At 45.1% G+C, this 15,894-nt stretch overlaps 1 protein-coding gene across 4 annotated transcripts in view; it reads right to left on the reverse strand.

The window, feature by feature from the left end:
• The window catches only part of SEPTIN5 (septin 5), a 181,811-nt gene that overhangs the window by 41,578 nt on the left and 124,339 nt on the right, over window positions 1-15,894 (reverse strand). For all 4 annotated transcript variants that reach the window (XM_063964758.1, XM_063964761.1, XM_063964759.1 and 1 more), the window contains 3 exons: window positions 5,742-5,843; window positions 5,553-5,649; window positions 2,794-2,929 (listed from right to left, as the gene is read on the reverse strand). In XM_063964758.1, the coding sequence (XP_063820828.1) occupies window positions 2,794-2,929; window positions 5,553-5,649; window positions 5,742-5,843 (335 nt within the window). The remainder of the gene's footprint in view (window positions 1-2,793; window positions 2,930-5,552; window positions 5,650-5,741; window positions 5,844-15,894) is intronic.

Here is a 15,894-nt window from a genome sequence, read left to right on the forward strand (position 1 = left end):
CAGTAGCCTAAGAAGCCCAAGCTACCACCACTTAGGTAGGTTCGCTTCTTCTCCCCTTAGTCCCTCGTTGCAGTGAGCCTGTTGCCAGCAGGTCTCACTGAAAATAAAAAACCTAAACTATACTTTCTTCTAGGAGCTCAGGAGAGCCCCTAGTGTGCATCCAGCTCAGCCGGGCACAGAAATCTAACTGAGGCTTGGAGGAGGGTCATAGGGGGAGGAGCCAGTGCACACCAGATAGCCCTAAATCTTTCTTTAGATGTGCCCAGTCTCCTGCGGAGCCGTCTATTCCCCATGGTCCTTACGGAGTCCCCAGCATCCACTAGGACGTCAGAGAAAATACAAAATAAAAAAAAAATACAAGAAATCTAGAAATCTAATGAAAATCACAATTTAATTTTAATAGGATCATTACAGTCTTTATTTATCTTATTGATCTTATTTGATTTGATTGTGGAGTACAATTTTTGCCATGCTGGACTGATATTAACCAAAGGTCTCCTATCTTTAAGTAAACACTGGCATTGATTTGAACAACCTTGTTCAGTCATACTTTCAGTGGTCTTGGTGGATGTTGGGGGAAGGGAGGGAGTATGGGGTGGATTTGCACCATGAATGACATCTTCATGGCCTTGCCCTCTGCTCTAAATGTCTAGTTTGCGGCACTCACTGGGCGGATACTGGAAGACTGGTTTACTCTCACGGGAATGTGGAGAAACCCTGAAATTCTTAAACTACTCAGACATTCCAGAATAGTAAGCATTAATGCAGTGGTTTCCAAACTTTTTGGAATCACGGCGCCCTAGAATATCAGAATTTTTTTCACGGCACCCCTAGGCCAAAGATTTCTTATTGAGAAATTTAGAAAGAAATATTACATTAAGTAGATTGCGTTTATGTGTCATCCTTAGGGTCAGTTGTGTGGTTACTCTGTTTGGCCACATATTTTATGACTGGCAGCCACCAGCACTGGTTTTACCTATTATATTGACCATGAATAATTTGAATTGGTCCTGGACCACCAACCCAGGGCAACCCTGCAAGTGTCCCGAGGCACCCCAGGGAGCCATGGCACACAGTTTGGGAACCTCTGCATTAATTTGTTTAACACACTAGTATGTCTACCTTATTATCACCCCCCTAGATTCCCCCCAGGAATCTTTCTACACATCCCACACCAGCAGAGGTGCCAAGAGGGCGGGAGCAGATATTTTTTTACCCGGGCCAAGGCCTGATGGAGGGGCCCAAGTCGTCGTCGTCCCTTACCTGGCAGCAACAGCTCTTCTCCTCAGCCCATGGTGGGGCAGACCATGATACTGAACTTGCCAGGGAAGTGGTTAAACAACTGAAAACATTCACTTTATAAGTTCTCTTTATTTGAAGCGGATATTCCATTGAGAAAACCTCATCTCAGTTTTAGATCCAGTTATTTTCGTCCAGTTAGCTAAAGCTACAAACACATGAGAGAAGAAGGGGAGTGTGACACAGCCCTTCAGCAACTTCTCACTCCTGCTTTAGTGGAAAGCTACCACACTTGTCCCTCATGTGCTGCTAAGGACAAGAGGCCTGATTATTTGGGAATAAAGTAAGAAAGAGCAAGCAACTTTGCACCTGGACAACCCATGTTGCAATGCAAAGGTTGCATATACTGTACATACATTTTTTTTGCAAGCAGGGTAAATACTGAACAGCTTATTTTTAGATATTATACACAATTTCCTCAACTCTAAATCTCTCTACCCCACCTGATGCAACATGTTCTTACCCAGGAGCACAGTTACTTGCTCTTTCTTTATTCCCAACTCTGCAGGTGAGATCCATTATGGCGTACCTGAGTAACAACGGGGTGGCAACGGTAGAAGAAGAAAGATCTCCAATAGTACCATATTGTTCTCTCCCCTGAACAAACAACATTTGCAAACCACAGATTCTGGCATTATGTTTTATCAATGCTGTTACATTTTGTGAGTTACATTATAAAGTTTTAGTATTGTTAGTTATATATGAAAGTTCAGGGACCACTAAAGCCAAAATACAAATTGGTTTGGATTAAAGAGTTTCTAATACACATAAAACTTTTGGGAGCCTTTCAGAAGCGATATGTGATCCTGGGGATGAGAAGGGGTTATTGGGTCGATGGGATGTAGTTACTATCCCGGCAGTCAGAATACCGATGCTGGGAACCCAACCGCCGTGACTGCCAACCAAGGCTATTCCCACTCGTGGGTGTCCACGACAACCACAGAGTGGGAATAGAACCTGTGGCAAGCACAGTGAGCCGCCGAGCCTGCAGTGTGGCGAGCACAGCGAGCCCGCAAGGGGCTTTCTAGCGCTCTCCCCGCTGCCGGCATTCTGGCAGCTGGGATTCTGGGGTCGGTATCCTGACCTCCAGGATCCCGACCGCCAAGATTCCATACCCGACACGGGCCAATAATGTAGTCTATGCCCAATAATAATCTGACTAAAATCTAACAGATACTTATCAGAAATGTTGGTAAATATGGTGAGAAGATGACCACGGCTGATCTCTGTGACCAAACTGGACAATAACCCCCGCAATATTGAGCCTGTGAGTGGCCAGCTTTAGCCACCTTCCCCACAATACGGCTAATAACAGAGAACAATTGAATAATATTTAAGCCAACTTGTAGTCTAGGCTTAGTGGCCCGTTATTAATGCTGGTGGACATTAGCCGAGTTAGATATGTGCATAAAATACGGAAAACATAGCACAGCAGAAAAGCAAAGTTCAACGAAAAATATTGTATTAACATAATTTTTTTTTTAATGTACTTACCTAGTCATCTGCTGGATACACTGGGCTCTGTAGTTCTCATAATGCACGTCACATGTAACATCTTTAAGATCGTGCATGTGAGTCCGGATTAACATATTTCGTAGCTTCACAAAGTCACAGTGTGCCTGGTTCTCCACTGTATACAGATAGGGGGCGCATGTGAGTGAGAACAGTACTGTACAACATGATGCTCAGTCACTGCACATCTACATAAAGGGTAACACAGGATTTGACTTCACTGTGCAAAATGCTGTGGTGGCAGGCAGTACACCAGTCATCACTATAATCAGCTTTGCAGTCAGTGCTTTCTTTGTAGAAATAATCTAAACCAATTTATACATCAAACAGATCAAAGGAAAGCAACACACATTCTTCCTTCACTATTGTTTTTACTATTTTTACGTATAGCCTTCTTACATGTTGCTTCATACTTACTGTCTTTAAGGTTTTTCTACCTCAAAGATTAAAATGGTGCAGAACAGTACTTCCAAGCATAATACATTTATTATTAGAAAGGATTACAGAGACCCAAGTGTAAAGCTATTTTGTTTTAATTTTGTTGTGGTTACAATGGCACTATGAAAGTACCATCCGCAATACAATGAATATCAGTTCCATAGGGGGCAAGCTGTGACTGCCGGCTATTGTAGAAAACGCTGCCCCCTCATTACAAGGAAGATGTTGTCTTTCATCCACCCTTAACATAAATGAAATATTCTGATAATATAACTGATGCTGTTGGGACTACTCTTAGCTGAATAAAAGCCCAAAACTAAACATAACTGTACCAAAAGACACACATGGAATTAGACAGTATGTGGGGCAAGGCTTGGCTCTCCGTTTCCCTCCATAGATGTTACAGTATGGGTGTAGAGAGCATGCTTTATCTGTATACATAGACATACATCGGTGGGAGCTGTCATCTTATAAATAATTAAAAGTATATAAGATATGTTTCCAGGTGTTTGCTTTAAAACAAAGGTTTTTTGGTTATGTCACACCAGACCCCTATGTGACTAGAGTACATATGCATTCACCTGGGCATATTACATCCTGCAATGGCATGGGAATATAAACTAGCCTGTGCCAGAGACAGATTAAGACCCTTTGGAGTCATAGGTAACAGGCTGGTTTGGGCCGCTTCCCACCAAAAGATATAAATGGGTAAGAGTAATTCAATCTCCTCAGAGCCCACAGGGCCCTATGCAGGATGACGTAGCTATGGCGTATGCACATCCCATTGCATTCTGGGTGCTACATAAACCCTTTGCTTTTTATAGGTTCAGTTTGTGTTCCAGATTGCTGTGACATCTCCTCTTCATACTGATCCTGGGCTAGTTCCCCAACTCCCCTAACCTCTGCATGTCTCTGACCTCATATCAGTTACTGGCTGCAAATTCTGCATCTCTAATACCAAGTGGCTCAGGATTGCTGACTTCAAATGAATTTTGCTTCTTGCTGCTGTATCTGGCTCCATGTTACAGTATATCTGACATCTAGAGATAAAATGCTCATGGACAAAATACAACTGTGGTCCTGCTTCTGTACTAAAAGTCTATAGAATGAACATGTTCCCTGCCACTGCAGCTTGAAGAAGCTTTAGTAAGACAATCCGGCTTTATTTCATAAGTTAATTTCTGTTTTGAAGAGGTCTAGCTAAATGTGTTATGTTTTGGAAGTGATGGTGCTTCATTACTGTAGACCACAGGTTCTCAAACTGGGTCCTCAGAATCCCACACAGTGCATGTTTTGCAGGTAACCCAGCAGGTGCACAGGTGTATTCATTATTCACTGACACATTTTAAAAGGTCCACAGGTGGAACTGATTATTTCACTTGTGATTCTGTGAGGAGACCTGCAAAACATGCACTGTGTGGGGTCCTGAGGACTGAGTTTGAGAAACTGTGCTGTAGACCACAGGTTCTCAAACTCGGTCCTCAGGACCCCACACAGTGCATGTTTTGCAGGTCTTCTCACAGAATCACAAGTAAAATAATTTGCTCCACCTGTGGACCTTTTAAAATGTGTCAGTGAATAATGAATACACCTGTGCACCTGCTGGGTTACCTGCAAAACATGCACTGTATGGGGTCCTGAGGACCGAGTTTGAGAACCACTGCTGTAGACATTAGAAAAAGTACCTAGAAATATCTACAACCAACCTCAAAGGCAACATAACCTAGATCACTGTAACGATCAGCGCTGTCCAGAGACACAGTGCTCTGAATGTGGCCTGTATGCAAGCTACATATGATGTCATGTAGGCAATCTCTACGCACTACAACCCCCAGCATGACTTTTTCATTCAATTGTTAAAATGTGTTGTTTGTATTATAATTACATTTTGTTTATTAAATATCAACTTATGAACGCCAGAAGTTGCATACAATATACAGAATGAAACAGTCAGCACTGTTAATAAAAACAAAAACTTCCAAGGACAAAACTTTATAATAGCTGGCAAAACTACAGCCATGTCTCCAATCTGAAGAATGGTCACATGAGGATAGTGCGTTTAGGCCAGAGTTCCTCAAACGCGGTCCTCAAGGCACCCCAACGGTACAGGTTTTAAGTATATCCACGCTTGGCCACAGGTGACTTATTAGCACCTCAGTCAATTTGATTTAACCATCTGTACTGAGTGATGGATATACTTAAAACCTGATCCTTGAGGACTGTATTTGAGAACCTCTGTTTTAGGCATATACCTATAACATAATTATGTCAGTGACATTTACAGACGCACTTATATAACTTACCCTCCACAATTCCCCATGGATAGAGACGACCTCGTACCCGCTGGCCTTTGGCCTCTACCACTGTATTGCTTCCAATTACAGCAAAAGGTGCACTCTCCTGCAGCACAGAATTGAGTGAATTATGGACAGAGATGGACAGGAATCCTAAATATGAGGGAAATGCGTTCTATGTCAGGAAGCACGCTTTACCTTCAGCTCCTTGTCCTGCTGTTTGAAGTCATCATCTTCATCGGAGTCACATTCTGGGAACTGATAGACTTTTATCCCAAACTTCTCAATCTCCTCTCTGACCTGAGAAAAATGGGAAAAGATAGAAAGGTCAGCAGAGGTGAAAAGCAAAGAAAATGTTTTATAATGGTGAAAATGGGAACACAGTGCAAGACAGGTATGTACCGAGTATTGGGAAAGGTAATAAATGTTTATCACAGAATTTGGATCATGTACAGTCAGTCACATCTACACCTCAAACATAACAAGGAAAGGATGGACACATGAAAAAGTGCATTTATGTGTGTATGTTCAGCTGGACAAACCTCAAGATGCATCTAAGTGTACATCACTAGTGTATGTGGCAGGAGTGACAGGTGTGTGTAGAGACAGCATAGTGTTAGTGTCTGTTTATCACAGAATTTGGATCATGTACAGTCAGTCACATCTACACCTCAAACATAACAAGGAAAGGATGGACACATGAAAAAGTGCATTTATGTGTGTATGTTCAGCTGGACAAACCTCAAGATGCATCTAAGTGTACATCACTAGTGTATGTGGCAGGAGTGACAGGTGTGTGTAGAGACAGCATAGTGTTAGTGTCTGTTTATCACAGAATTTGGATCATGTACAGTCAGTCACATCTACACCTCAAACATAACAAGGAAAGGATGGACACATGAAAAAGTGCATTTATGTGTGTATGTTCAGCTGGACAAACCTCAAGATGCATCTAAGTGTACATCACTAGTGTATGTGGCAGGAGTGACAGGTGTGTGTAGAGACAGCATAGTGTTAGTAGTTGATACTAAGGACGCAGGAGTACCAAACTCAAACCGATGTGGCTTAACAAGAAGGTCAAGGCAGAAATCGCTAAAAAGAAGCGTGCTTTCAAAGCATTTAAATCTAATGGAAAGGAGGATTCATTCCAGAACTACAAGGAATGCAATAAAAGCAGAAAAAAAGCAATAAGAGCAGCTAAAAAAACGAAAAGCAAATCGCTATAGAGAGTAAAACCAATCCTAAAAAGTTTTTAAATACATAAACAGTAAAAGGTTAAAAAAGGAGAACATAGGTCCAATAAAAGATGAATTTGGAGTATTGATAAATGATAACGAAATAAAAGCGGAAATACTGAACAAATTTTTTTCATCAGTGTTCACCAGAGAAGAACTGACGGTGGGAGTAGTGCATAGCGATAGTGACAGTAATGATTCGTGGTTAGATACTTGTTTAAGTGAAGAAATAGTCAGGGAGATATTATGCAAAATAAAGATTAATAAATCACCTGGCCCGGATGGACTTCACCCGAGGGTTCTTATGGAGCTTAGGTCACAACTAGCAAGACCCCTATACTTGACTTTCAATAGTTCAATTAGATCAGGCATGGTACCAAAGGATTGGCATATAGCTGAGGTAGTGCCATTATTTAAAAAGGGATCCAAAAATCATCCGGGTAACTACAGACCGGTTAGTTTGACATCTATAGTGGGGAAAATATTGGAAGGGATTCTAAGGGATAACATACAGGAGTATCTGCAGACCACTAAGATTATTAGCAAGAACCAGCATGGGTTTGTGAGGGACAGATCTTGTCAAACTAACTTAGTTAACTTCTACGAGGAAGTGAGCGACAATCTTGACCAGGGAAAAGCAGTGGATGTAGTCTACTTAGATTTTGCAAAAGCCTTCGATACAGTGCCTCACAGGAGACTAATAATCAAATTAAATGAGCTTGGCCTAGGAAAAACTGTTTGTACATGGATAACTAACTGGCTGATAACAGGGTATAGCGAGTAGTGGTCAACGGGAAGTTCTCAAGCTGGACACCAGTAGTCAGCGGAATACCACAAGGGTCCGTACTCGGGCCACTACTGTTCAACATATTTATCAATGACCTAGAAATAGGCCTAGAAAGTACAATGTCAATCTTTGCAGATGATACTAAACTGTGTAGGGTAATTCAGAAATAGATGTGGAGTCTCTGCAGAATGACTTATCTAAACTTGAAATCTTGGTGTCGAAATGGAGAAAGAGGTTCAATATAGAAAAATGCAAGGTTATGCATTTTGGGACTAAAAACAAACTTGCATTCTACATATTAAACGGGGAAAGTCTAGGGGTAATAGTTTTGGAAAAAGATTTGGGGGTACTCATTGATAATAGGCTTATTAACCGTATACAATGTCAAAGCGCGGTAAAGAAGGCAAGTAAGGTGCTAGCGTGCATAAAACTGGGAATTCAGACAAGGGATGAGAATGTAATCCTGCCAGTGTACAAATCATTGGTACACCCACACCTGGAATATTGTTGTCAGTTTTGGGCACCACTGTATAAAATAGATATTGATGAACTCGAAAGGGTTCAAAGGCGAGCTACTAAATTGATTAAAGGGCTAGAGGGACTGGATTATGAGGAAAGGCTTACTAAGTTGAATATATATACACTGGAAAAGAGGCGTCTAAGGAGACATTATTAATGTCTTCAAATATGTAAAGGGGCGTTACAAATAGTTATCAGAGGAATTATTTATTAAAAGAACTCTGTTTAGGACACGTGGGCACTTGCTAAGGCTGGAGGAGAGAAAATTCTGTAAGCAACGGAGGAAAGGGTTCTTCACTGTTAGGGCAATAAGGATTTGGAATTCCTTACCAGGGAGGGTGGTAATGGCGGACTCTGTAAATGCATTTAAAAAAGGATTGGATGAATTTCTGATTGAAAAGGATATCCAAGGTTATAACATTTAAAATATTGACGTTGATAATCCGGGTGTAACATGATTTATAGTTAACTAGTCATAAAACATTCTTCAGCAGGTACTGTACATTATAATTAATTCAATTTAATCCAGAATACAGGTTGAACACGATGGGCATTTTGCTTCTTTTCAACCTAAATTACTATGTTACTATATTACTTATTATCCTATGTTATTATGTAATGAAGTGTCCTATACATAAAAGAGAATAGATTCTTTGCATTGTTATTAATAAGTAGAAACATCTGCTGTTTTACGCTTTAAAAATCAAATGGAAATCTTTCCTGATTCAGTTCAAATGGAAATATCAATTGAGAAACACAAATAGACCGCTGCAGCTTTGTACAATAAAGCAGCCACACTAAGGAAGGGTGGTCTTCAGTATGCCGACTGTCGGGATCCCGGCGCACAGTATACCGGCGCCGGAATCCCGACAGCCGGTATACCGACACTATTTCTCTGACGTCCTAGTGGATGCTGGGAACTCCGAAAGGACCATGGGGAATAGCGGCTCCGCAGGAGACTGGGCACAACTAAAGAAAGCTTTTAGGTCACCTGGTGTGCACTGGCCCCTCCCACTATGACCCTCCTCCAAGCCTCAGTTAGATTTTGTGCCCGGCCGAGGTTGGATGCACACTAGGGGCTCTCCTGAGCTCCTAGAAAGAAAGTATATAATTAGGTTTTTTATTTTACAGTGAGACCTGCTGGCAACAGGCTCACTGCAGCGAGGGACTAAGGGGAGAAGAAGCGAACCTACCTGCTTGCAGCTAGCTTGGGCTTCTTAGGCTACTGGACACCATTAGCTCCAGAGGGATCGACCGCATGGAACTGGCCTTGGTGTTCGGTCCCGGAGCCGCGCCGCCGTCCCCCTTACAGAGCCAGAAGCAAGAAGAAGTCCGGAAAATCGGCGGCAGAAGACATCAGTCTTCACCAAGGTAGCGCACAGCACTGCAGCTGTGCGCCATTGCTCCTCATACACACTTCACACTCCGGTCACTGAGGGTGCAGGGCGCTAGGGGGGGGGGCGCCCTGAGCAGCAATAAAAACACCTTGGCTGGCAAAAATACCACAATATATAGCCCCAGAGGCTATATATGTGATAATTACCCCTGCCAGAATCCATAAAAAAGCGGGAGAAAAGTCTGTGAAAAAGGGGCGGAGCTATCTCCTTCAGCACACTGGCGCCATTTCTCCTTCACAGATCCGCTGGAAGGAAGCTCCCTGGCTCTCCCCTGCAGTCTACACTACAGAAAAGGGTAAAAAAGAGAGGGGGGGGCACTAAATTTGGGCGCAGTATATATATATATATAACAGCAGCTATAGGGGACATAACTCAGTTAGTCCCTGCATTATATAGCGCTCTGGTGTGTGCTGGCATACTCTCACTCTGTCTCCCCAAAGGGCTTTTGTGGGTCCTGTCCTCTGTTAGAGCATTCCCTGTGTGTGTGCGGTGTGTCGGTACGGCTGTGTCGACATGTTTGATGAGGATAATGATGTGGAGGCGGAGCAGATGCCTATAGAAGGGATGTCACCCCCTGCGGGGCAGACACCTGAGTGGATGGACTTATGGAAGGAATTGCGTGCACGTGTCGACTCCTTACACAAAAAATTTGACGACATGCCAAATGCGGGACAGCCGGCTTCTCAGCTCGTGCCTATCCAGGCGTCTCAAAGGCCATCGGGGGCTCTAAAACGGCCGCTACCTCAGATGGCAGACGCGGATGTCGACACGGATACTGACACCAGTGTCGACGACGATGAGTCTAGTCTAATGTCCACTAAGGCCATTCGTTGCATGATTGAAGCAATGAAAGAGGTGTTACAAATTTCTGATATAAACCCAGGTACCACTAAAAAGGGTATTATGTTTGGGAAGAAAAAACTACCCGTAGTTTTTCCCCCATCAGAAGAATTAAATGAAGTGTGTGAAGAAGCGTGGGCTTTCCCTGATAAAAGATTGGTAATCTCTAAGAAGTTACTAATGGCGTTCCCTTTCCCGCCAGAGGATAGGTCACGTTGGGAGACACCCCCTAGGGTGGATAAAGCGCTCACACGTTTGTCTAAAAAGGTGGCACTACCGTCTCCGGATACGGCCGCCCTCAAGGAACCTGCTGATAGAAAGCAGGAGGCGATCCTGAAGTCTGTATATACACACTCAGGCATTATACTTAGACCAGCTATTGCGTCAGCATGGATGTGCAGTGCTGCCGCTGCGTGGTCAGATTCCCTGTCAGAAAATATTGACACCCTAGACAGGGACACTATTCTGCTAACCATAGAGCATATAAAAGACTCAGTCTTATACATGAGAGATGCACAGAGGGAGATCTGCCGGCTGGCATCTAAAATAAGTGCATTGTCCATTTCTGCTAGGAGAGGCTTATGGACTCGCCAGTGGACAGGGGATGCAGATTCAAAAAGGCACATGGAAGTTTTGCCTTATAAGGGTGAGGAGTTATTTGGGGATGGTCTCTCGGACCTAGTTTCCACAGCAACTGCTGGGAAGTCAGCATTTTTACCCCATGTTCCCTCACAGCCTAAAAAGGCGCCGTTTTATCAGATACAGTCCTTTCGGACTCAGAAAAACAGGCGTGGAAAAGGCGGGTCCTTTCTGTCCAGAGGCAGAGGTAGGGGAAAAAGGCTGCAACAAACAGCAGGTTCCCAGGAGCAAAAGTCCTCCCCCGCTTCTTCCGAGTCCGCCGCATGACGGTGGGGCTCCACAGGCGGAGCCAGGTACGGTGGGGGGCCGCCTCAAAAATTTCAGCGATCAGTGGGCTCGCTCACAGGTGGATCCCTGGATCCTGCAAATAGTATCTCAAGGGTACAAACTGGAATTCGAGGCGTCTCCACCCAACCGGTTCCTAAAATCTGCCTTGCCAATTACTCCTTCAGACAGGGAGGCTGTGCTAGCGGCAGTTCACAAGCTGTATTCCCAGCAGGTGATAATCAAGGTGCCCCTACTTCAACAAGGACGGGGTTACTATTCCACACTGTTTGTGGTACCGAAACCGGACGGTTCGGTGAGACCCATTTTAAATTTGAAATCCTTGAACACATACATAAAAAAATTCAAGTTCAAGATGGAATCGCTCAGGGCGGTTATTGCAAGCCTGGACGAGGGGGATTACATGGTATCCCTGGACATCAAGGATGCTTACCTGCATGTCCCCATTTACTATCCTCACCAGGAGTACCTCAGATTTGTGGTACAGGATTGCCATTACCAATTCCAGACGCTGCCGTTTGGACTCTCCACGGCACCGAGGGTGTTTACCAAGGTAATGGTGGAAATGATGATACTCCTTCGAAGAAAGGGAGTTTTAATTATCCCGTACTTGGATGATCTCCTAATAAAGACGAGGTCCAAGGAGCAGTTGTTGGTGGGAGTAGCACTATCTCAGGAGGTGCTACACCAGCACGGTTGGATTCTGAACAGGTTCCATGCCAGAATCTTTCAGTGGGACCTGTTGGACCAATGGTCCGGATCGCATCTTCAGATGCATCGCCTAATAACCCTGTCTCCAAGAACCAGGGTGTCTCTGCTGTGGTGGCTGCAGAGTGCTCATCTTCTAGAGGGCCGCAGATTTGGCATACAGGACTGGGTCCTGGTGACCACGGATCCCAGCCTTCGAGGCTGGGGGGCAGTCACACAGGGAAGAAACTTCCAAGGACTATGGTCGAGTCAGGAGACTTCCCTACACATAAATATTCTGGAACTAAGGGCCATTTACAATGCCCTAAGTCAGGCAAAATCCCTGCTTCTACACCAGCCGGTACTGATCCAGTCAGACAACATCACGGCAGTCGCCCATGTAAATCGACAGGGCGGCACAAGAAGCAGGATGGCAATGGCAGAAGCCACAAGGATTCTCCGATGGGCGGAAAATCACGTACTAGCACTGTCAGCAGTGTTCATTCCGGGAGTGGACAACTGGGAAGCAGACTTTCTCAGCAGGCACGACCTCCACCCGGGAGAGTGGGGACTTCATCCAGAAGTCTTCACGCTGATTGTAAATCGATGGGAACGGCCACAGGTGGACATGATGGCGTCCCGCCTAAACAAAAAACTAGAGAGATATTGCGCCAGGTCAAGGGACCCTCAGGCGATAGCTGTGGACGCTCTAGTGACACCGTGGGTGTACCAGTCAGTTTATGTGTTCCCTCCTCTGCCTCTCATACCAAGGGTACTGAGAATAATAAGAAAACGAGGAGTAAGAACAATACTCGTGGTTCCGGATTGGCCAAGACGAGCGTGGTACCCGGAACTTCAAGAGATGATCTCAGAGGACCCATGGCCTCTGCCGCTCAGACAGGACCTGCTGCAGCAGGGGCCCTGTCTGTTCCAAGACTTACCGCGGCTGCGTTTGACGGCAGGGCGGTTGAACGCCGGATCCTGAAGGAAAAGGGCATTCCGGAGGTAGTCATTCCTACGCTGATTAAAGCCAGGAAAGATGTAACTGCAAAGCATTATCACCGCATATGGCGGAAATATGTTGCTTGGTGTGAGGCCAAAAAGGCCCCAACAGAGGAATTTCAACTAGGTCGATTTCTGCATTTCCTGCAAGCAGGAGTGACTATGGGCCTGAAATTAGGCTCCATTAAGGTACAGATCTCGGCTCTGTCGATTTTCTTCCAGAAAGAACTAGCTTCACTACCTGAAGTTCAGACGTTTGTGAAAGGAGTGCTGCATATTCAGCCCCCGTTTGTGCCTCCAGTGGCACCTTGGGATCTCAACGTGGTGTTGAGTTTCTTAAAATCACATTGGTTTGAGCCACTTGAAACCGTGGATCTAAAATATCTCACGTGGAAAGTGGTCATGTTATTGGCCTTGGCTTCAGCCAGGCGTGTGTCAGAATTGGCAGCTTTGTCATGTAAAAGCCCTTATCTGATTTTCCATATGGATAGGGCGGAATTGAGGACTCGTCCCCAGTTTCTCCCTAAGGTGGTATCAGCTTTTCACTTGAACCAACCTATTGTGGTGCCTGCGGCTACTAGGGACTTGGAGGATTCCAAGTTGCTGGACGTAGTCAGGGCCTTGAAAATTTATGTTTCCAGGACGGCTAGAGTCAGGAAAACTGACTCGCTATTTATCCTGTATGCACCCAACACACTGGGTGCTCCTGCTTCTAAGCAGACTATTGCTCGCTGGATTTGTAGCACAATTCAGCTGGCGCATTCTGCGGTTGGACTGCCGCATCCTAAATCAGTAAAAGCCCATTCCACAAGGAAGGTGGGCTCATCTTGGGCGGCTGCCCGAGGGGTCTCGGCTTTACAACTTTGCCGAGCTGCTACTTGGTCAGGGGCAAACACGTTTGCAAAATTCTACAAATTTGATACCCTGGCTGAGGAGGACCTTGAGTTCTCTCATTCGGTGCTGCAGAGTCATCCGCACTCTCCCGCCTGTTTGGGAGCTTTGGTATAATCCCCATGGTCCTTTCGGAGTTCCCAGCATCCACTAGGACGTCAGAGAAAATAAGAATTTACTTACCGATAATTCTATTTCTCGGAGTCCGTAGTGGATGCTGGGGTTCCTGAAAGGACCATGGGGAATAGCGGCTCCGCAGGAGACAGGGCACAAAAGTAAAGCTTTTACAGGTCAGGTGGTGTGTACTGGCTCCTCCCCCTATGACCCTCCTCCAGACTCCAGTTAGGTACTGTGCCCGGACGAGCGTACACAATAAGGGAGGATTTTGAATCCCGGGTAAGACTCATACCAGCCACACCAATCACACCGTACAACTTGTGATCTAAACCCAGTTAACAGTATGATAACAGAGGAGCCTCTGAAAGATGGCTTCCTAAACAATAACCCGAATTAGTTAACAATAACTATGTACAAGTATTGCAGATAATCCGCACTTGGGATGGGCGCCCAGCATCCACTACGGACTCCGAGAAATAGAATTATCGGTAAGTAAATTCTTATTTTCTCTATCGTCCTAAGTGGATGCTGGGGTTCCTGAAAGGACCATGGGGATTATACCAAAGCTCCCAAACGGGCGGGAGAGTGCGGATGACTCTGCAGCACCGAATGAGAGAACTCCAGGTCCTCCTTTGCCAGGGTATCAAATTTGTAAAAATTTACAAACGTGTTCTCCCCTGACCACGTAGCTGCTCGGCAGAGTAGTAATGCCGAGACCCCTCGGGCAGCCGCCCAAGATGAGCCCACCTTCCTTGCGGAATGGGCCTTAACAGATTTAGGCTGTGGCAGGCCTGCCACAGAATGTACAAGTTGAATTTTGTTACAAATCCAACGAGCAATCGACTGCTTAGAAGCAGGTGCACCCAACTTGTTGGGTGCATACAGTATAAACAGCGAGTCAGATTTTCTGACTCCAGCCGTCCTTTAAATGTATATTTTTAAGGCTCTGACAACGTCCAACAACTTGGAGTCCTTCAAGTCGTCTGTAGCCGCAGGCACTACAATAGGCTGGTTCAGGTGAAACGCTGATACCACCTTAGGGAGAAAATGCGGACGCGTCCGCAGCTCTGCCCTATGTCGAATGGAAAATTAAATAAGGGCTTTTATAAAACAAAGCCGCCAGTTCAGATACTCTCCCGGCCGAAGCCAGGGCCAGTAACATAGTCACTTTCCATGTGAGATATTTCAAATCCACCTTCTTTAGTGGTTCAAACCAATTTGATTTGAGGAAATCTAAAACTACATTTAGATCCCACGGTGCCACCTTAGGCACCACAGGAGGCTGTATATGCAGTACTCCTTTGATAAAAATCTGGACCTCAGGGACTGAGGCCAATTCTTTTTGGAAGAATATTGATAGGGCCGAAATTTGAACCTTAATAGATCCCAATTTGAGACCCATAGACAATCCTGATTGCAGGAAATGTAGGAAAACGACCCAGTTGAAATTCCTCCATCGGAGCACTCCGCTGCTCGCACCACGCAACATTTTCGCCAAATATGGCGATAATGCTTCGCGGTGACTTCCTTCCTTGCCTTTATCAAGGTAGGAATGACTTCTTCTGGAATGCCTTTTCCTTTTAGGATCTGGCATTCAAACGCCATGCCGTCAAACGCAGCCGCGGTAAGTCTTGAAAAAGACAAGTACCCTGCTGAAGCAGGTCCCTTCTCAGAAGTAGAGGCCACGGATCGTCCGTGACCATCTCTTGAAGTTCCGGGTACCAAGTCCTTCTTGGCCAATCCGGAGCCACTAGTCTTACTCCACTTTGCCGTATAATCCTCAATACCTTTGGTATGAGAGGCAGAGGAGGAAACACATATACCGACTGGTACACCCAAGGTGTTACCAGCGCGTCCACAGCTATTGCCTGCGGATCTCTTGACCTGGCGCAATACCTGTCCAGTGTTTTGTTGAGGCGAGACGCCATCATGTCCACCATTGGTTTTACCCA

Source organism: Pseudophryne corroboree, chromosome 1, assembly GCF_028390025.1.
Source record: "Pseudophryne corroboree isolate aPseCor3 chromosome 1, aPseCor3.hap2, whole genome shotgun sequence".
Taxonomy (NCBI): domain Eukaryota; kingdom Metazoa; phylum Chordata; class Amphibia; order Anura; family Myobatrachidae; genus Pseudophryne; species Pseudophryne corroboree.